Source organism: Erinaceus europaeus, chromosome 7 (assembly GCF_950295315.1).
Source record: "Erinaceus europaeus chromosome 7, mEriEur2.1, whole genome shotgun sequence".
Taxonomy (NCBI): domain Eukaryota; kingdom Metazoa; phylum Chordata; class Mammalia; order Eulipotyphla; family Erinaceidae; genus Erinaceus; species Erinaceus europaeus.
Window position 1 is genome coordinate 18,417,473 of NC_080168.1, and position 23,160 is coordinate 18,440,632.

The 23,160-nt window shown below is 45.9% G+C and overlaps 1 protein-coding gene across 1 annotated transcript in view; it reads left to right on the forward strand.

The window, feature by feature from the left end:
- The first annotated feature begins 1,397 nt into the window (after positions 1-1,397).
- The window catches only part of MARCHF4 (membrane associated ring-CH-type finger 4), a 109,151-nt gene continuing 87,388 nt past the window's right edge, over positions 1,398-23,160 (forward strand). Inside the window, exon 1 of the mRNA XM_007535664.3 lies at positions 1,398-4,093. Within this exon, the coding sequence (XP_007535726.1) occupies positions 3,566-4,093 (528 nt within the window). The 5' untranslated portion in view covers positions 1,398-3,565. The remainder of the gene's footprint in view (positions 4,094-23,160) is intronic.

The following is a 23,160-nucleotide window of genomic DNA, read 5'->3' on the forward strand; positions in this document are numbered from 1 at the left end:
TTTTCTTTTTCCTTTTTAAGTTTTTTAAAAACTCTTTTCGAAAATTCTATTTATTTGAGACAGAAATAAAGAGAGGAAAGGGAGATAGAGAGGGAGAGAGACAGACATCTACAGCACTGCTTCACCACTCCAGAGGTTCCCTCTCTGCAGGTGGGAACCACGGGCTTGAACCCTGGATGTTGATCGTTGTAATATATATTCTCAACCAGGAGCACCACTGCCTGACCCTTTAAGTTCTCTTTCTTATCATGTTTGGGGCATTTTTCTAGTCACTCCTTGATGAGGTCGACTGATATGAATCAAATAGAAATAAGAGAGGAAATTAAAAATCTTTTTCAAACTACTTCTTGTTCAGGGCTCAGTAAAAGGCTTAGGTAGGTAGGAGACTGGAGATATTGGTTATAAGGGGAGGTTGTAAAGTGCTCTAGGTTGTTAAACATAAAGACATACTTATTTATTCATGAGAGGGAGAGAGAGAGAGAGAGAGAGAATACCAGAGTATCACTCAGGCACATGTGATGTCAGGAATGGCACTGGGGAGTCTCATCCTTGAGAGTCCAAAACCTAGTCCATTTGCTGCTCTGGGTTCTTTTCACTTCAAGTTGAAAGAGATCTATGACTTGGCATAACGATGTCTATGCTGATATGGATGGTGGTCACAGTCTATTCTACACATATGCATTGACCACCTAAGACATGCCATCACTGAACAGGCATACAAGATCAAAATGGACCCCGCCTCTACCTACCCAAATCCCTACCCTTCTGAGTTTAAATTCTAGAAAAAGGCCCTGGGGAAAATGGTTCTAGCACCACCACACCCCCTTCCCCATGGAGAGCACTTCTTTTAGTGACTTGCTAGTCAGGAAAGACTTTGTCTCTATCAAGTTCCTGCTTCAGTGGGGTTAAGAATTGTGAAACTTTGTAGCTTGCAAAGCTTGCAGACCAATATCTGCTCTCATGTTTATAAGAGCATGGGAATGGTGTGTGAGCTTATAGGGGGTGGGGAGGAGGGAAAGGGACAGTGGTGGTGTACAGTGGGAAGACATTCTACAACCCTACTAGGCATGGATACTCTCCAAGGGGGGGTGGGGGGAGGGAGGGGTGTGTGTGGGGGGGGAGAAAATGCACGAGTTAGTCCCGGAATCGCCCATCTCCGCCCCTCTGGCCTCCATCCCTCTTCCTCCTTCCTTTCCTAAACTCCACCCTCTCCTTCATTTCTCTGCCACGGCCGTGGTCCCTGCCTATCCCCCCATCCCTCGCACCAGCCCTTCTCTCCTCCTCTCGCTCTTTTTCTCTCTGGTCTCCTTTTTTACCCCTCCTCTCGGGTCCCCTTTCCCTCCTCCATCCCTGCGCGGCGTCTGCGTCAGGGCCCCCACTGGCGTGACGCGCCGGGTCTGGGTGGGAGCTGTCCACTCGCCCCGGGTGCTGAATGCAGGAACCCAGAGCCGCTGGGCGCCCCAACCTGCCTCCCCAGTCCTCGGCCGAGTCAGCTCGTCGCCTCCCCGCCACCAGCGCCACCTCTTTGGGAACCGAGCCAGTGGGAGGTGGGGTGGGGGGGTGGCATCAGCCGGCAGCAGCGGGTGCCCAGCAACCGCGGAAGACGAGAGACAACACCTGGCAGCAGCCTGGAATCTGATTTGCTTCCTCTCGCCTTTGAGGAGATAAATTTATACACTGCTTTTTTTTTGGGGGGGTGGTGGTGGTTTGGAGTCGCGAGGACCAAGCCTGGACTAAAGATAAGCTGCTTTCCACCTTAGCCACTCAGCACCCCCTCCTCTCCTCCACCCCCACCCTCCTTGAGCTGGGACTGCAAACAAGCCTTACCTCGGTGCATCTGCGAGGAGCCCAACCCAGCCAGAGAGGAGGGAGGGGCGCGGGCAAAGTCTGCCCTTGATGGAGGGGTGGGGTGGAGGGGGGGCAGAGCTGCGGTGAAGACCTGGCAGCTGCCCTCCCTCGCCCCCACCTCTCTGGAAGCACTTCTCCTTGATTATTTGACGACTGAATTTTTCTTTTTCTACTACTAGTATTGTTTCATTTTTCTTTCTTTTTTTATTACCCCACCCTCCCTTCCTCACTCCCCGGCCGCCCCCACCCCCGCGCCCGCCTGCCTCGCCTCTGGTTGCATGGCAGCAGCGCTGTCCGGGCGCTGGGGCTCAGGGCCGGTCCCCAGGGCAGGACGAGGGGGTGGTGGAGGAGGAAGAGGATCATGAAGCCGGGAATCGTGGCCACTCCGGACAGCGTGCAGCAGCCAGAGGACGAGCCGGAGCATCCCCGGCCCCAGAAACACCCGGATCGCGCCCAGGAACTATCGAGGCCGCCGCCCCAGCAGCTTCGGGGGTCGCGGGCAGAACTCCAGCGAGAGCAGGAAGGCGACAGCAACCCCGAAGAGAAAGAGGAGAGAAGCCACTCAACCATCGGGACCTACCCTTCTCCTGGCCTTTGCCTCGCGTCCTAAAGCATCTCTGATGGAAACTAGGGGAAGGGACCTCGGATTGACAGCCGCTGCCGGGGTGGACTTGGGACTGAGACCATGTAACTACTCTCTTCTCCTGTCCCTTCCCACAAGCCCCTCTTCTCTTTTTCTGCCCCACTTCCTCCCCAACACCCCCAAACACACACTTTTCATCCAGCCAAGACCTTAATGCTCAGGAAGGAGGAGGTTTTGCAAGAGTTAAACGATTATTTTTTCCCCTCCACTCTCTTTCCCCTCCCCTCTCAGCCTCTTATTTTCTCACCCCTATCTCCTAACTGGCCCCTCCACTCTTCTCTGCAAAGCACAAGCCCCTTACCAAGTTCACCTGTAACCCCCCCCCCCAACTGCGCTCTTAAAAGCTACACTCTGGTGCTTCTGGGGGTGAATTGTCCCAGTTTCCTACCCAGGAGAATTAAAACTTCTCCCAGCCTCCTTTTCTTCCCAATTTACCACTCCCCACCCCCACCCCCACCCTCCACTCCCACATCTGCTACCTGAGGAAAATACCTTGATTTTTTCTTTTGCACGAGCAGCCCTGAATCCGGTCACTGACTGAGCTCATTTGCCCTAAGGCCAGCTCAGCCCATTCTGAAACCTCTTCTCTGCTTGCCCCACACACACCTTTTACAGAAAAATAGATCCCCCCCACCTCCAAGGAATTCTCAATAGTCCTCTCATGAGGGAACTTACTGACAATTTGAGCTTGATCTCAAGACCCTAATAGCCTATCCTCAACAGATTCTACCCCTCTGCCTTTACCAGTATCCCCAACTCTAAGGCCAAAAGTGCAAACAACCTGAGCGCAAGTTGGAGTAGGGGTGGGGCTCAGGGTGGGGTGGGCTGCAGGAAAACATTTTGGGGGAAAGCGGGCTTTCTAGGCAGCGTTTGGAATCTGTGACTCAGTTCTCTGTCCAGGAGAGGAGGGAACTCATCTGCTCCCTGAATGAATGGGATATAAAAGGAGCCAGCGAGAAAGCTGACTCTCCCTTAACACAGACGGATACGGCTGTGGATCCCCTCAGCACCATCCTATCTTCCTCTGCAAAGGCTCTAGCTGCCCCTCCTGGGCTCTCTGCTTCCACTGGGCACATGCTGATGTCCCTGAGTGGGCTGTTCTGGTGGTGGTGGTGGTGGTACTGCTGCTACTGTGCCCAGTACTACTGTGGATTGTACACCCTGGCTCCCCAGATGTTGCGACACCAGGGTCTTCTCAAGTGCCGCTGCCGCATGCTCTTCAATGACCTGAAGGTTTTCCTCCTGCGGCGCCCCCCTCCTCCAGCACCACTGCCCATGCACGGAGACCCCCAGCCCCCCGGTTTGACAGCCAACAACACCCTTCCGGCTCTGGGTGCCGGGGGATGGGCAGGCTGGAGGGCCCCTGGAGATGGAATGGGCAGGGAGACCCCACCTCTGCCACCTCCGCCACCTCCACCACCGTCTTCTGTGGAAGATGACTGGGGTGGCCTAGCCCCAGGGCCACCTGCCTTGCTGCTCAGCAGTGCCTCCTCTGATGACTTCTGTAAGGGGAAGGCTGAGGACGGCTACTCACTCAGCAGCAGCCTGGACAGTGGTATGAGGACCCCTCTCTGTCGCATCTGCTTCCAGGGTCCAGAACAGGTGAGGTCCTCCCCCACCCCCCCTGCACCTGCTTCCTCAGGGTATCTCCAGTTCTTACAGATTACTACTACAGTGCTTGCCCTGGGGACCCATTATGCTGTCTCTCTTATGTGAGGACTGTTTTAAGAGCTCTTTACTGAGCATTCTTTGTGGTTAAGTTTTTGCAAGAGGTTTTTGGTTCCTAGTGGAGCCCGTGGCTTAGTTGTACCCTAGATTTTGCATCTATTTATTCCTTCCAAGGCGAGTGTTTTCAGTGCTACCCAGGAATCCCATCAGCATCCTCAGAAACAGAAGACCCAGAAGTCAGGAGTGATGAAATGCAGGGACTTGATGGTCCATTCATGTTTTTTGCCTTTTCCTGTGATTTACTGTTAGTGGCATTTCTCCCAGCCAATCTTTAGTCCTGGGTTCAAGCATTTTTCCTTTCTGAATGTATGCCAAGATCTTGTTCTCTTTCCTTATTTTCATGGGCCAAAATCCAGCAAACCTGAGCCTGTCCTCTCACTTTGAGAATACCCCATCCCATGTGACATTGGTCTCCTCAGTAGTGCTTCATTTCATTGAAGAGGAAATGGAGAGGGATTCTAAGTCTAGGAAGACTTCACACTGTGCTGAGATAGTTCTTGGCAGATTCTTTTTTTTTTTTTTTCCTAGGTTGATGGCAGGTGGATACTTTGGGTGGAAGTAAGTTTAAAAGATCTGGAGAAGGAGTCGGGCTGTAGTGCAGCGGGTTAAGCGCAGGTGGCGCAAAGCACAAGGACCGGCATAAGGATCCCGGTTCGAACCCCGGCTCCCCACCTGCAGGGGAGTCGCCTCACAGGCGGTGAAGCAGGTCTGCAGGTGTCTATCTTTCTCTCCTCCTCTCTGTCTTCCCCTCCTCTCTGCATTTCTCTCTGTCCTATCCAACAACGACAACAACAATAATAACTACAACAATAAAACAACAAGGGCAACAAAAGGGAATAAATAAATTAAATAAATATTAAAAAAAAGATCTGGAGATGGGAGGACAAAAGAAACAATCTTGCCACATCTATTTCCTGTTTTAGGCCTTAAGCATACCAATTTGGGGGGTCTCTTAAGCTTTCTCCTCTGGGGATAGGGAATGATAATTAGCTTCCTAACCAAAGTCCTCCCAAGTTAAAGAGTCCTACCGGGCACGTGTAGATAGCATAATGGTTGTGCAAACAGACTGCGATGCCTTAGGCTCCAGAGTCCCAGGTTCAATTCCCTGCACCACCATAAACCAGAGCTGAGCAGTGCTCTGGTTTTTTAAAAAAAAGAGTCCTACCATATCTCTTGATTTAGATGTTCACAGCAGCACATGACATTACCTTCAGCTCTGCTGCCAGTCTTGTGTCTGTAGTGCAAGGCACCATGAATACATTGTTCTAAAGCCAGAGCTCTGAATGGAGAAGGTTCACCTGAAAATCTGATCTAGTTAGTGATGTTTGAGAATGAAGAGCATTGCACCCTGGGTAGGGTTAAGAGGTTATACCAACCACTTCTTCAGTGATTTTACCAGAAGTGGAGGGAAGATTTCGAGGTACTGCTTGAACATGTGATCCTGTGGTAGAGTGATATCCTGGAGCTCTTAGGTGGCTCTGGTCCATGCTGAGGGCTTGCTCTGTGTGAGTCAGGTTTGGCTGACATTTTTCACTCATTTCATCTTTTCTCTGAATGGGCAAAGCACTCCAGAGACTGATGATGGCATTAGGATGGGGAGGTGATGTGGATCTCAGTAGGAACAAATGCTAATGAAAGGCTGAGGGCTGGGCCTCTCCTCTTTGTGGCTAGGTTTGCCCAGAGTCCCAAAGGAAGTTCTGTGCAGAGCTAAGGGCTCCTTTCTGTGAGACAAGAAGGCTCAGTGTTCTTCCTTCAACCCTCTCTCTAGCCAACCTCTGGAAAAAACAAAAGGCTGAATGATTTGAGAAGAAGAATGATGTCTGACTTTGGGCTGCTTTGGCCAGCATCTTTCCTCACCCTGGACCCTTGCTTTTCCAAAAGAAACTGATTTTCTTCTCCTACTTTCTCAAGCTCTTTCTCTCTTCTCCCCCATGTGCTGGCTCAGCTCTGCATGTCACAGGGGCAGTGAAGAGAGTGACTTCTGGCAAATGCATCCTTGTTTCTAGAAAACAGCAGGGCTTGGCGCCTGCTCCGGGTAACATTTCATTTGCTGTGGTTAACTTTTTCTAATCACTTTACACCTCTGGGCACCCTTCCAACTTTTTCTGTCTCCCTTTTTTATGAGTGTGCATGGCAGATTCAGAAGATAATGAATCTGAAAATGCCTGGTAGGGCTTAAGATACATGAACATGTATTTCAACCATGGAAAAGCAGTATTTTGTTGGGAGGAGGAAAGGAGGGATCACTGGAAATATTATGAAATGCCCTGGTGTAATCCAGAGTCTGGAGTATAAGTGCTCTCCTTTCTGGTTTGTTATTATTTATTATTATTATTTTCTTTTACCATGTACCATAAACAAAATATTGAATTTAAAAAGTTAGCATCTAATGAGAGTATTGTGGGTGAGATGTAGAGAACACGTTTTTCTTATTCCCTGTTCCATTTTTTTCTTCATATAATTTCAATAAGGAAAGGAGACAAAGGGAAGGCAGTGGAGAAAACTCTCCAGAGAAGAGAGATCTCAGTGTTTCACTTGTGTTCAGAGAGCTGTCCAGTACTTGTCTACACGTGCACACACATTTCTGCAATGTCAGTAGCTCTGTGTCTTATTTTTTTCTCTCTGAGCTCTGGGTTCCTCATTTCCCTGGCCAGACAAAAGAACCAAACAGTTCCCCAGTCATTTGTCACTGTTCCAGGGGCTGAGACACTGCCCCAAGTGAAGAAGTGGTTTCTTCCAAGCAAGGGCTTGTAGTGTCTGTGAACCCAGTTAGTTCCACCTCTGCACAACTCTTAAAGGGCTTTCCACCCATTTGTGCAGGCATGTGCTTCTTTTACAAATGTTTATTGGGCACCTACAGTGTGACAGATGCTGTTCCAGGCACTGGGAAGTGTTTTATGCAGGAGTGAGTAAAACAGATGACGTCTCTGTTCTCCTGAAGCTGCCATTCTAGTGAGACACAGAAACAGACAAGTAATCTGGAACATAGTGTTTCCTGCCACAGTGAAAGTAATATAGGAAGATGGAACTAGATGAAAATGACAGGGAGGACTTGGGGAATGTGCAGCTATATTAGACACAGTGATCAAGAAGCAATTACAGAAGCCACACCTCCCACCCTGTAAAGATCTTTGGTCCATATACCCAGAAGGATAAAGAATAGGTAAACTTCCAGTGGAGGGGATGGGATATGGAACTGTGGTGGTGAGAATTATATGGGATTGTACCCCCTCTTATCCTACAATCTTGTTGATCATAAATAAAATAAAATAAGACAAAATAAAATAAAAGAATGGTCTTCCAAAGAGTGTGCCATCTGAGCTGACCCCCTAAGTTATAAAGGCCCAGAGATGCAGGGGTCTAGGGGAGAGCAAACATCAAATTCATAGGCCAAGGTTTAGCTTGTTTGATGGAGAAGAGAGGATGGGAGTGGCTGCCATTCAGAAGGACAGGATCAAGGAGCTTGTGGGACAGGAGTGAATTTGGCGACTCTTACTGTCCATGTTTGAGTCAAGCTGTACTAACTGACTTTGTGTGAACTAAGATCTCAGAATCTAGGTGGCTCCTGTTTGAGACCTGAACAAACTACATAGCCACACTGGGCCTGGGGATCGAAACGGTTGTCTCTCCTATTGAGTAATGTTTTCTGAGCATCACATTCACCAGCACAGAGCAGTGCTGTCATGATGTTGCATTCTTCTTGGCGTTACCCTTGAGGAATTGTTTTAGTGAAAATAAGTAAATAAATAAATAAAGGTTCCATGCTCCCAGGCTGCAGGGGGACCATTGAGATGAGTATCAAGTGGCTTCTACAATGATGTTCCAACACAGAGTGCTGCTCCTCTGATTCCACCATCAAAGGCCTTTATTAAGTGCCTATCTGTGTCTGAAGCTCCACTGAGATGGTTCTGGAGACACAGGACAGAGGTGGCCCTGCCCTCTGGGAGTTTCACAATCTAACCCAGACATAACAGAAGCTGATAGAGATCAAGAACACACAGGCAGTGAGTTGGAGGTGAATTAGAGCAATACCAGGTACAAGAAAGGAAAGGATGCTTGCTGAAAGGTGGCTAGTGTGTGGGGTGCCTATTCAGAGACACACAGGACAATTGGCTCCCTTCTCCCTTCTCCCCAATTAGCCAGAGATGACTTCTCTGTTGCTGAGATGAGTGAAAACTAGATTTAGCTTGCTAGACAGGGTGGGATGGGAGAGTTAGTCACCTGGAAGAAGTGATGTCAGACACAGGGTTACCTCAGTGTGGAGATGAGACATTTGGTAGTGCAGGCTCACCTGTGAGCACCTGGAAGTTACTATACACAGGAAATCCATTGTGTCATTCATGGTGGCTGGAGGGTGTTGTTTTGGACCTGATAGAAAGCAGGAAGTGAGTCTGTGAAAGTGTATAGAATTGATCTGCCTGCCTCTCTTGTTCTTTCTGGCATTCATGTACATGGACCTTGCTGTTTAGAGAGGGCAGGAGTACTGTGGAATACTGTAGGTAATGTCTGAGTTCTTGGGGAGTCAGAGAAGAGCTTTTCATGTCTCTGGGGAACCCGGAGACACCAAGATGTGATTAGAACACTGGGAATGAGCATCAAATAGGGTCACAAGGAGAGTCCCACACAACATACTTGGCCCTCTTGGCAGTAAATCCAATTGGATGCTTCTTTGTGTGATTATTTAGTCTGTCAACAGGTAGAATAGACTCATTCGTAGAATTTAACGACCCTAGAGTGAGACTGTCAATGGAGGCTCATGGCCTCTTAGATGGTAATAAATAAACTAACAAATTGTTAAACAAAACATGTTCCATCATCCTATCCTAACAAATGTATCTTCAAAACAAGTTGGGAAGTAGGTTTGAATTTTGAATTTCTGGACTCCTCTGAATTCTGTGCTAGCCACATGGGATTATTTGGTCTTCAACATATTTTTAAAACTTTTATTAGTGATTTGTAAAATTATAAGATAATAGGAAAATAATCCCACACTGTTCCCATCACCAGTGATCTGTGTCCCCACCCTCTTCCAGCAGAAAGTGCAATAGTTCTCCCAAGGTCACAGATATGAATTGACAATATATATATATATATATATATATATATATATATATATATATATCACAGGACTTGCATGCCTGAGGCCTCAGACTCAAGACTCAGTACCACATATGTTGATTGAACAGTGCTCTGGTCTCTCCACCCCCCCCCCTTTTTTTTTTTTTTTTTTTTACCAGAGCACTGTTCAGCTCTGGCTTATGGTGGTGTGGGGGATTGAACCTGGGATCTTAGAGCCTGGTATCTTAGGCATGAGAATCTGTTTACGTAACTATTATGCTATTTCCCCCATCCTCTCTCTTTCTCTTATAAAAAAAATTGAAACTCTTTAAAAAAAACATGAACTTATGCCATGAACATATCACAGTGGGAAAGCAAGTATTTCATGAGTAATAGATAAGCAAGGTCATCAGGGGCCTAAGGACACAGAGTCAGAACAGGTAGAGGGACTCGCAGGCATACCACACCCCCAGAATGTTGACTGGCCTATTTTCATCTTTCCAAGTTGGATTTTGTTTTTCCGCTGTAACCTTTCAGTTTCTCCTTTGGCCACTCCTGGACCTATTTAAACAGGAAGCTTTCAGGACACTTTCCTCATTTAGAACTTTCACCAACACTCATTCTTTCTTTTTGCCCACTTTTTCTGTGTTCCTGCCTTCTCTTCCTTCCTTTTTTCTTTTTAATTTCTTTATTGGGGAATTAATGTTTTACATTCGACAGTGAATACAATAGTTTGTACATGAATAACATTTCCCAGTTTCTCCATATAACAATACAACCCCGACTGGGTTCTCTGTCATCCTTTTTGGACTTGTATTCTCCCCCTCCACACACATCCCAGAGTCTTTTACTTTGGTGCAATACGCCAATTCCAGTTCAGGTCAACATTCATTCTTTATTGGGAGATGATGTGGGGATGTTCTAACACCACTCTTAGGTCTCTGGCTATTTTAAAGTTTTCACCATCTATCATTTGCATGCACACAGATGGTGCACTCACAAGAACAAAGCACTGAGTGCATCTGTCTCCCTCTCACAGGGAGAGCGAGGGAATGGAGGAGGGGAGACACCTGGAGTCTGGATTCTTGAGGAGAGTCTCACCTCATTTGTCTGTTGATGCGCACTGCTCACTTTGGAGTCATCGCTCTTCACTTGCCAGCCTGCTTCTGCTTGTGGTGGGCCAGCTGATTTATTGGGGGTGGCTTCTGCCGAGCTTCCATGTAGAGACCTAGTTAATGAAGCTGATCAGGCGAGGAGTGGTGAAACCTGAGTTGCAAAAGAGCTTGCAGAGAGATTGGGTATCACTCTCCCTTCCCCATCTCTCTCCTCCCACCCTTTCCCCATGCTCTCTTTTCCAGCTGGGCTGTTGGAGAAACCCAGCTGTGGCCTGCGAATTAGGAGAGGGAGAATAGGTTTTGGGGGGAGTTGATACTCGAAGGAGTGTGGGAATGAGCGAGCTGCTTCTTGTTTGTTGGGAAGGCAGCCAAATTGGAAGTGAGCCTGGGTGTAAGGGAGCTGGCGAGTACACATGTGTGGCCTGAGTTGTGTATCATCCCCCCCAAATGGATCCAATGTGAGAGAGGATCTATGTGCTTACTGTCTGTGGTACACAGTGCTCTGCTCTCTGTGGGAATCTGGTATAGAAATAGGGTGCACACGGGACAGACTGATTCATGAAAAAATAAGCAAAAACTGGATAAGTTACAGTTTGAGTTCCAGGGGGAAGCAAATAGAGAGAAGAGGAGATCAGCAAATTCAGGCTCTGTCCCACCCTGTTGTTCAAACCCATAAGAGGGACCCATGGACCTGAGTGTCAGACCCAGCTCTGCTCGCAGGACTTATCCAGTGCCTGAGAGGTGTTGAGGAGAGCAGATCAAATGTGTTTTGCTCCTTGTAGAAAAGTTACTGTGTGTGTGTGTGTGTGTGTGTGTGTGTGTGTGTGTGTGTGTGTGTGTGTGTTGAAGCAGGTCTGCAGGTAGCTATCATTCTCTCTCCAGATTTATTCCTTACCTCTCAATCTCTCTGTCATATCAAATAAAATAGAAAAAAAAAAAAAAAAGCCACTGGCATGGAGTGAAGCGCAAGGACCAGCTTAAGGATCCCGGTTCGAGCCCCCGGCTCCCCACCTGCAGGGGAGTCGCTTTACAGGCGGTGAAGCAGGTCAGCAGGTATTTATCTTTCTCTCCCCCTCTCTGTCTTCCCCTCCTCTCTCCATTTCTCTCTGTCCTATCCAACAACAACAGCATCAATAACAACAACAATAATAACTACAACAACAATAAAAATGACAAGGGCAACAAAAGGGAATAAATATATAAATAAATATATTTTTTAAAAAGCCACTGGGAACAGTGGATTTGTAGTGCCCATCACTGAGCCCCACTGACAACCTGGTAGCAATGAGGGGGGAAAAATAAGAGAGAAAGGAAGAAAGAAAGAAAGAAAGGGAGAAAGAAAGAGAGAAAGAAAAAGTTACTTTGGATATGGTTGAAGAGAAGCAGCTGATGTCTCTAAGAGATGTTTCTCAGAGCCCCCTAGCAGCTGGTGTAGGCTCTGCATACAGCAGGGGTTCAAGATTTACTATTCCTCCCCCCTTCCTCATGATAAATGTTCTTCACTCACTGATAGCGCTTTATCTTTGGTCCCTAGTGTACACATAGTATAAGGCATAGTTGTGTGTGCAAATGTGTAGATGCGACACACATGTGTATAAACTAAGGGGCCCAGCAGGGGAATAGGAATGGCCCCTTGAGATCCCACCCGCCCACTTCAACCTCATTTTCTGATCCTGTCACAGTAGGCAGCAATGGTTCTTACCCGAGTACTCATGGTGATCATTATCCTGGCTTGAGGCCACTTGGTCAGGAGCAGACCTTTTCTGAGTTTATTGTAAAATGATGGAAAGAACATGGGCTTGGAAGTCAGAAAGACAGGAAATTCCGTCTCAGTTAGGACCCTCCCCAGCTGGGTGATCTTGGAACAACTTATGTAACCTCTCCCGGACCTAGATTTCATTGTTTATGAAAGGCAGCTAAAGTACTGAGCTAGAAGGCTTGTGATATTTATTCCCATTCTCTCCTTGTAGCTCAGATCTGGGAGAAGGGGAGAGGGATGTTCCCTAGACCACACAGCTACCTTTCCTGTCACCCTCTCTTACTAGACTCCTAACAAATGGGAAAAATGGCATCCAGGAGCAGTGAATTCATGGTGCAGGCACCAAACACCAGTGATAACCCTGGAGGCAAGGGGAAAAAAATCCTATACCAAAGGGCTGCATTTGTGACAACTGATAAACCAACATTAATGTCGTATCCCTGCCCCCAAGTCCTTAGTTGTACATCCTAAGGAACCTGACATATGTATAATGACATGAATCCTCTGCTACAAAAGTAGACAGTGGAGGGTAGATAGCATAATGATTATGCAAACAGACTCTCATGCCTGAGGCTCCAAAGTCCCAGGTTCAATCCCCCGCACCACCATAAACCAGAGCTGAACAGTGCTCTGGTTAAAAAATATAAAATAAAATAATAATAAATTAATTAATAAATAAATCAAAAGAAGTAGACAGAATAGCTGTAATGCCTTCAAGATCCCCTGTGCCCCCTTCATTCCCCTCTCTGTCCCCAATCCTTAACCTATGGTAACGTAGCTTGGTCTTGCCTAGGATGTCATCACATTGAAATTATACTATGTGACCTTTTCTGAGTGGCATTCCTTTTTTACATAGTAGTATGCATTCACATTCCCTCTATGTCTTTACTTTTATTTTTAGATAATTTACTGTTTTTATTTATTTTTAATCTTTTTATTTTATTTATTACTGGATAGAGACAGAAAGAAATTGAGAGGGGAGGTAGAAACGGAGAGAGACAGAGAGACACCTTCAGCCCTGCTTCAGCTCTCATGAAACTTCCCCTTGCAGATGGGGACTAGGGACTTGGACTTGGGTCCTTGCACACTGTAACATGTGCACTTAGCTAGGTGTGCCACAGCCCAGCCCCCCGCCCCGTGTCTTTACATGGCTTGAGAGCCCATTTCTTTTAAGCACTGGACAATCTTCTATTGTATAAATATGTCACGGCTTGCCTATTTCTCTCATGTTGTAAGTGGTACTAACTTTTTAAATGTATGGTAGTGACAATCTTCTTTGGAAGTAACTTTATCAAAATAAAAATGTGAGAAAAACTTAGCAAGAAATGTCAAGTGTGAGATGCAGACGGCATCCGACTGTCATAAAGGATAAAAGATGGGAGCCTGGCTAACAGTGACCTGGGCTACACACTGAACACCACAGTCCCTGAAGAAGGGAGCATGCAAAGTCCCACACCATGGTCCCCCGTAGTGTCCTGGAATCTGCATTCTCATGCTTACTTATTTGAAAATGTTTAAAATTTCTTTATTGGGGGATTAATAGTACAGTCGACAGTAAAATACAATAGTTTGTACATGTGTAACATTTCCCAGTTTTCCACATAACAATTCAACCTCCACTAGGTTCTATTAAAATTTTTTTTCCTTAAAATTTAATTTTACTTATTAATGAGAAAGGAGGAGAGAGAGAAAGAAGAAGACATAACTATGGTATATACTGCTGGGGATTGAACTTGGGACCTCATGCTTGAGAGTCCAGTGCTTTATTCACTACACCATCTCCCGGACCTATTTATCTGTCTGTCTGTCTGTCTGTCTATCTATCTATCTATCTATCTATCTATCTATCTATCTATCCATCCATCCAGGACCTATTTATTTATTTATATAGAGAAGCCAGAGGCAGATAGAGAGAGTGAAAGAGACCGCAGGACCAAAGCTTCCTTCACTGTGGTGAGGGCCGGTTTCGAGCCTAGCTTGTACACATGACAAAGCAGCCATTTTGTCAGCCCAGACTCTGCATCTCCAACCATGGTTACTGACACTTCTGAAGCAGGTAATCACTAAGGGAGTACTGTGTGTTAAGCAGTAGTTTGAGGAGGCAGTCAAGTAGGCAGGAAAAAAAAAGCCTCCACCAGACTTGAGGTTCTTGTTCTTACAAGTGACAGAAGTGGGTGTTGGGGGAGGTGGGTCCCAGCATGGACATGGCATAGGAGCAAATGACTAGAAAGAAAGTCGCATGTATCTTACAAAGCAGAGCCAGGCTAGGAGGCCTCTGGCATCTCTTCCCACCCCTGACTCAGTGGCCTGGGAGTTATGTATTTCAGAAGGGGCAAGCACATGACGGAAAGGTCCAACCCCCGTGTGACTGGGCCATGAGGAAGATGCACACCTTTTGTTCAGACACTGAGATTCAGGGATTTGTCTGTGGCCCAGTTAATGTTAATTTCCCCGACTAACACAACTATCGTTTCTTACTCCAGAATTGTTCTGAGGTATTTTGAGTGAAGTTGAAGCAGGGGATTCCCTGAGGAAACCCCCATCCCCACCCCCAGACTCCCAGAGCAAGGCAGCAGATGGTGCACAGCTTGCTCCCTCACAGTTCCCTGAATATCAACAATGGAACCCCAGCTCAGGGATGACACATCCCCTTGCCCACGACTCATTGGTAAGATCTAGAAGCATGGCGGTGCCAGCAACAGGGATGAGGATTGTAACCTCCTGGGTGCTGGAGAGAGAGGAAATGATAAGGGGGAGCTCTTCAAATCTCTCCTTTACTAGTCTTAGTGTGTCCCTCTTAGGACTGTTGTGACGTTGAATGAAACAACACACATCAAGAAGATAGAGCACTGCTTAACTCATGGTAAGTGCCTGGTAAATACAAAGTGGTTTTGTTGCTATTTCCTCCCTTGTAAAAGGAAGTGGTTGTACTCAGGATTATCTAACTCTGTCTAGCATCCTCCTCCACCAGAAGTCTGCCTAGAAAAATAACTTTAGAATTGAGAGGAATTTATTTATCTATTTATACCTTTGGGCTCCATTGCTATTGGTGGCCATTTTTATCTTTTAGAGGATGAGAAACAGAAAGATAGCATGGGAGGGAAAGACACAGAGAGAATGAAAGACACCACGGCTCTACTCCACTGCTCATGAAGCCGTCACTCTTGTAGATGCTCCTGTGTGGTGGCCAGTGATTCAGCCCAGGTCCTTGAGCATGCTAATGTGTGTGCTAACTGAGCTTTAAAGACTGAATCAAGGAAAAAATTAACAAAATAAGAAATGTACATTACTACAGGCAGGGACAAAGGAAGCAATGAAATCAGGGAGATGGTTCGGTAGCTAAGAGTGTAGACTTTAGGGACCAAGTAGAACTGCTTCCATATCCCAGTGTTGCCGTGTGGTAGACATGTGACCTTGGGCAAGTCACAACAGATTCAGCATCTTCATTTCCCCCAGTGCAGGGTGGATTCCCATTCATGATCATGCTAGTATGTTTCATAGGTTGTTGTGAGGCTCAAGTGGTATGCAATGATTGCAGAAATTATGCTATAGTGTGCAGAACAAAGTATTTCTTTTTTAAAAAAATATTTATTTATTTCCTTTTTGTTGGCCTTGTTGTTTTTATTGTTGTTGATGTTATTGTTGTTGGCTAGGATGGAGAGAAATGGAGAGAGGAGGGGAAGATGGGGAGGGGGAGAAAGACACCTGCAGACCTGCTTCACCGCCTGTGAAGCAACTCCCCTGTAGGTGGGGAGCCGGGGGCTCGAACCGGGATCCTTACACCGGTCCTTGTGCTTTGCGCCACATGCACTTAACCTGCTGCGCTACCGCCGGACTCCCAGAACAAAGTATTTCTATGTTGGTGCATACATGCCTGTGGACTGCTGAACTCTGGAGGAGCTGCCAAGCCCTTCCAGAGGTAGATGAATCTAAAGTCCCCCAAGCATTGCAGGCCACACACATGGGTGGCTCACATATATACACAGCATTTCCCCCAAATGTGTTTGGAAGCTACTGGGATGAAAAAAAGATGGGTACCATCCTTCACTTTAGTGCCACATCTTAGCAGTTACTATATGCTTAGCCAATAGGTACTCAAAACACAACGGCAGTCACTGGAGGGCTTATGAGACTGCTTTGACTTTACAGAGTAGATAAACTGAGGGAAATTCTATAAAACAATTGGTCGGCAATTTTGAAAAATGTGAAGATCATCAAAGATGAAGAATGGTGTGTGTGTGTGTGTGTGTGTGTGGTGAGGTATGGTATGGTATGGTGTGGTGGAGGGATGGGACTGTTGTAGACTGGATGACTATATGACAACTAAATATACTGAGTCCTCTAGAGTGGATTCTAGACCGGATAAAAGGTGTTAGTGGCACATTTGGTGACATTTGAATCCATTGTATAGCTTAGTTAATCGCATTGTATAAATGTTAAGTTCCTGGTGTTGGTTCTGGTACTATGATATTGTAAGATGTTAACCTTTGGGAAAATTGGTTCAAAGGCCTTTAGGGACTGCAAATTTTTTTTACAAGTTTTAAAATCAGTCTGAAATTATTTAAAAGTGAAGAGTTAAAAAATAAAAGTAAAAGTTCATACTTGGGAAACATGGGAATTACTAGTATGGAATAAAGAGCAGGGCTTTGTGGTTAGAAAACCTGGCTTGAAACCCAGGTGCTTGCAGTTACGAGCTATGTGACTTTGCACAAATCACTGGTAATCTCTGCACTTCAGTGCCTTCATGCTATTAGGTGGGGCTAATTAACAGAACTTCTTCATAGTGTTGCAAATAGCTAACACAGCACACCAGGGCTTCCCAAGAGACACCACATCTCTTTCTGGTGTCCCTCCCTATAGGTCCCACCTCTTCCCTGTCCATTGATGGAGCATAGCATGACAAACGTGCCTTGCATACATTCCCAGGTGTAAATCCTGGGTGCTAAGGGCTGTGATGGACAGGTGACACCCAAGCAGTGCGAAGTGCCGAGTGGGCAGGAAAGTTTTCTCCACCCAGGTTCTTTATTTTTTTATTTTTTTTTTAAAATAAATTTATTGTCACATTTGGTCTATCTTGGACTTGTAATTCAGCTTCTTCTATTAAATATACAAAACAGTGAAACAGAGACGTGTTTATGGAATCTTCAAGGTCAACACTGGAAACCTCAGCCCTTCAGTGTAGCGCCACTGTATTCATTCATTTTTTTTTCCTTTTGTTGCCCTTGATTTTTTATTGTTTTTTTTTCTTTTTTTTATTTATTTAAGAAAGGATTAATTAACAAAACCATAGGGTAGGAGGGGTACAACTCCACACAATTCCCACCGCCCAATCTCCATATCCCACCCCTCCCCCGATAGCTTTCCCATTCTCTATCCCTCTGGGAGCATGGACCCAGGGTCATTGTGGGTTGCAGAAGGTAGAAGGTCTGGCTTCTGTAATTGCTTCCCCGCTGAACATGGGCGTTGACTGGTCGGTCCATACTCCCAGTCTGCCTCTCTCTTTCCCTAGTAGGGTGGGTCTCTGGGGAAGCTGAGCTCCAGGACATATTGGTGGGGTCTTCAATCCAGGGAAATCTGGCCGGCATCCTGATGACACCTGGAACCTGTCCACCCAGGTTCTTAAGCATGTAAACAGAGTTAATAAGCATCAGCATAAGCAACACTGCCCATTTTGTAGCATTCTTTAACATCTCTTAACCTAACACCCCAAAAGAAGTGCTTTGGCACACTGAGTAAGTGTGGGTTGTATATTTTGATTCATCCTGTGGTGATCCCTCCAGGAACCACAGACTTAAGCTTCCATGGAGCAAGTGCTACTTTAAAGAGAAAAGCTTTCTGGTGCCTGGGCTGAGTTGCCCATGGTGTTTCGAAAGATGGCCACTGGTGTTCTCTATGTGCCTGTGGGCGGAAGTGAGAGGCTGGGCGGAGGGAGAGTGTTTGTGTGTCTGGTATGTGATACTCAACACAGAGGGGAAAGGCAAATGAAAATGAAGAGGTTGGTCCATTTGGCTGTTCCTGTTTCCTGAATTCTCCTCCTCCTTTTAAAAAGATTTTAATTTATTTATTTTAATTTATTTTAATGACAGAGAGAGGCATAAGGGGTAGGGCTGGGGTAGGGGAGGATTTAAAGAGAAAAAACACAGGAAGACCAAAGCACTGCATATATTGCTGCTGGAGATTGAACCCAGGACCTCAGAGCCTCAGGCAGGAAAGCCATTTTGCATAGCCATTATGCTGTTTTCCCAGCCCTTGAACCTTGTCTTCCTGAGAAAACCCAGAGGGACTGGTCTTGGCAAAGTCAGTGCTGACATTTTACTTAGTACTTGCTGCTTTGTGCCTTGCCTCTGACATCCATTAGGTATTTGCCTGGAAACAAAATAAAACTCACCTCTCAAGCAAACAATGAAAAAAAAAATCAGTTTGGGTGTTTGAAAGGAATATATGATATGATTTTCAAGTTTCAGTTCTCTCCCATGCCCCCTCCCCAAGTTGCACAGATTTGAATTGGTTTCCCTCCTGTGAATTTGCTTCAAGTTAAAAAGTGTCTGTTTGATGTGATGACTGCAGTTTTCTTCAAAATAATAAAACAAACAAACAAACAAAAATAGATGCAGATGCAGATGAAACTGGACTGGTTGTGTATTGGTAAATACTGACGCTGAAGGGTGGACCCACGGTCTGCTCTGCTGTTCTCTACTTTTCTATCTGCTTTGCAGTGTTCTACACTAAAAAGGTATAGTGTCATATTTGGTTAGTAAAATATTATAAAATATATTTTAAAAGACTTTTTGTTAGTGGTCTAATAGTGGTTTACACGATTATGAAATTCCAGGGGTATAATAATTATCACCCACTAAAGTTCTGTTGTTCCCTCTTACTCAATAACCATTGAAGTTCTCACAAAGGCCCAGAGACAATTGGCAGTCTGGCTCCTTTTTCCCAAGTTCATGTGTCTCCATTCTCTATAGCCCACATGTGTATGTGTCTCCATTCTCTATAGCCCACATGTGTATGAAGCTATTGGTAGTTGAGAAAAGACAATTATTTCTGCAGCATTGAGGGAACCCTTGGCTTCATGTATGTATGACTTTACTGAGTGCCTCCTTGCTCCGTATAAAAAAATTTTTATTTTACTATTTTTAATCGACATATATATATGTCTATAGCAAGAGTTTCCCACAAGAGAGAAGCCAGAGTCCCACTCCTGTACACATATACAGAAATTGAACCAGGAGCTTCAAGCATGCAAGTCCAGAATGCCCAAGAGCTATTTCTCTGGCCACTCTTTACTGTTTTGAGAAAGAGAGGAAGGAGAGGGGAGTAGGAAGACATATACAGAAAGCGGAGAGACACCACAGCAATTTTTAGCAGCTATGAGCTTCCCCAGTGCTGTCCGTGGTGCTCCCAGGGTTTGAAACCAGGGCTCCAGGCACAGTGAGGTGTGTGCTGTACAGGGTGAGCTGTCTACTGGCCCTCAAAAGCCAGCATTCATACATTACTTATACTGCAGGGGGCTGTGAAACTAGCAGAAGGTAGACAAGATAGCTTTGGGTAGACAAGATAGTTTTTGCTAGGGGTCAAAGTCAGAGATGGATAAGATATGGTACAACCCACTGATGACTTTATGGGCTAGCACAATGAAGGGAATGCATCTGATAACCTCTTCAGTCTCCAAAGGTCCTGATTTAGAGATGAAAATGACCTCTTGTCCATGTCTTTTCTGGGCCCACTGGTCCAGTGCCGACTAAAGGATCAGAGTGGCCAGTTACTCAGCAGACACTGAGTGGACCAAGCAGGACTCCAGGTCCTAGGACTGTGGAGAAAAATAAGACACAGACCTCAGAGTCTACTACAAGAACTCAATGAAGCAACCATAACTTCCCTAGGTAGATGACCTCACCAATGTGCCCCAAAATCTCACCTCTCCAGACCCTTAGCCCACTAGGAAAAGATAGGAACAGGATGAGATATAGATTGACCTGCCAATGTACATGTCCAATGGAGAAGCAATCACAGAAGCCAGACCTTCCACCCTCTGCACCCCATAATGACCCTGGGTCCATACTCTCAGAGGGATAAAGAATAGGGAAGCTTCCAATGGAGGGGGTGGGGCATGGAACTGTATGGAATTGTGGTGGTGATGAGAACTGTATGGAATTGTACCCCTGTTATCTTACAATCTTGTTAATCATTGGTAAATCACTTCTTCTTCTAGCGTTTGCCCTTCTTCCGTAGCCAGTTAACAGCGTCAGGTTGAGCCTGATGTAAAGTTTCGAGACCTCCTTTGAATCTGGAGAGGTGGCAGTCGTTGACTATGTGGGTCATAGTCTGTCTGTAGCCACAGGGGCAGTTCCGGTCGTCTCTGGCTCCCCAGCGATGGAACATAGCGGCGTACCGGCCATGGCCTGTTCGATAGCGATTGAGGAGGGCCCAATCATAACGTGCTAGGTCAAAGCTGGGTTGACGCTTGCAGGGGTCTGTGATGAGGTGTTTGTTCTTGACCTCAGCTGACTGCCAACTCTGTTTCCAAGAGTCTGGAACAGAGAAGTTCAGTGTAGGCGTAGGAGACCAGATTGGGTGACGAGACGTCAAGCGTTGGACAGGGTGGGCGAAGATATCTGCGTATATTGGCAGGTCCGGTCAAGCGTAGACGTGGGAAATGAGCTTAGATGATGCCGCGTCCCGACGAATATCTGGCGGGGCGATGTTGCTAAGAACTGGCAGCCATGGAACTGGGGTGGAATGGATGGTTCCAGAAATTATCCTCATGGAGGAATATAATTTGGAATCAACCAAGTGGACATGGGGGCTACGGAACCATACTGGGGCACAGTATTCTGCAGTGGAATAGCATAATGCCAGAGATGATGATCGTAGTGTGGAAGCGCTCGCACCCCATGAGGAGCTGGCCAGTCTTGCAATGATGTTATTCCTCGCGCCCACCTTTGCTGTAGTTTTTATGAGATGATCATGAAATGACAGAGTGCGATCGAGAGTAACGCCAAGATAGACTGGCTGGGCTTCATGCCGGATTCTCGTATCGTCAAGTTGCACATTAAGCTCACGCGAGGCCAAGGCATAGTGTAGGTGGAAAACAGATGATACCATTTTTGCAGTGCTAGGGATTAGTCGCCATTTTTTTACAGTAATCAGATATCAGAGACATGTCTTTTGTGAGTGTTTCCTCGAGGATTTCGAACTTGGATGCCTGAGTTGCACAGCAGATGTCATCGGCATAGATGAACTTCCTTCACTAATAAATAATAGCAATAACAATAATGCAACCATAGACAACACATGAGTTGTTGAACTCAAGATGAACACCCATTAAACTGCAGCATTGCACAGGAGGGGTAAGTAACAAGGCATGAGAGAGGGGTCAGCAGAGAAGCCAGCCTTTGAGTGGTCAGGCAGGGATGAGTAGGAAAGAAGACAGGGGAACTCTGCAGGCCAAGGTGTGTGCCAAGTCACCACATGTGAGATTCACCCTCGCTTCTCGGAAACATTCTCCTTTCTACTCAGCCCATCCATTCTCCCTCTCACTGCTTTTCAAATTGCCCTGCCATGCTTTCAGACTTGGATTAGCTTTCCTTGGAGATCTGGGTGGATAAAAGTGTGGGCAGGGTGCAGGGAGGGGAGGAGTGAGGTTACTCCTCCAGCAATTACTCCTCTCACTGGGCTTGGGTCTAATGGCTTCTCTGTAATAGGAGCTTCTGATCTGGCAGTGCTTGGAGGCTGCTTACCTGGGAAGGCTCTCGTCACTGAAACTCTCTTGTTGATTGGATTGAATTTTTATCTGGAAGTTTCAGGAGTCCCTGGAAGGGCCCGTATGATTCTAGGAACTTCCTTAGCCTCGGACACAGGCAAAGGCACTAAGTAGCTCATGTTCTTCTGGTTGGTGGGAAGAACAGGCACTGTTGTTGTAATTTTTGGAAACATGAAACCAAGATCCGGAGAAGGGAAGTAATATGTTCAGAATGGAAGGCAAATTACTTAGCTGGAATCTCCTAGCCTCAGTCTGGGAAAAATGACTGTGGTGCCTTACAGGAAGAAAATATTCTCCCAGTCCCTGCTTCTTTTCTGATCATCAAATTGTATATTCATTCACTTCCTAATGAATTAGCACATTGTAGTAAAGTGCTGACTTACCAAGACGTTTAGAGAGTGGAAGAGATCAGGGATGGAGAATTAGCAGGACTAGAGTAACTAGCCTTTTCTATTAATTTTTGTGGGTAACTAATCTTATAATTTATACTTCAATTTCTGCTATTGCAATGTATTTAAACACCACTCCAGATTTCTTCTATACTGATAACTTATTTTAAAATTTTATTTATTTTTATTGAGTCATTTAAAATTTATTTGCTTATTTATTTTAGATGGAGACAGAGAAATTGGGAAGGTAGTGGGAGGCAAAGGATGGGGGAGAAACACCTGCAGCACTGTTACACTGCTTGTGAAGTTTCCCCTCTGCAGGTGGGAACTGGGGCTTGAACCTAGGTCCTTTTGCACTGTAATGTGTGTGCTCAAGCAGGTGCACCACCACCCAGCCCCTTTTAAGTCATTTTTAAGTTTGTGATTATAGTTGTTTACAAGATAGTAAGATGACAGGGCATAGTTCCACGCCTCACCCACCACCTGTGACCCCACCTTCCCAAAGATAACCACCATAGAGAACTATCACAGTCTTAGTGATAGTTTGGTTCCTTTTTAAAAAAAAACAAAAAAACCAAGCATCAGTGCTTTAGATTTCACATCTAAGTGAAGTCATCCAGCAAGTTATCTTCCATCTCTTTTCTTACATCACTAAGCATAATCACCTCCAGTTCCATCCATTTTGTCCCAAAGGACATAATATCATCTTTTTGACTGCGGAGTAGTATTCCATGGAGTTTCTATCCCATAACTTGTTTAGCCAGTCACCTGTTGATGGGCATTTACGCTACTTCCACTCTTTGGCTAGTGTGAATTCAGGGGTACCTGTGTCCCTTTGCGTGAGTGTTTGAGTG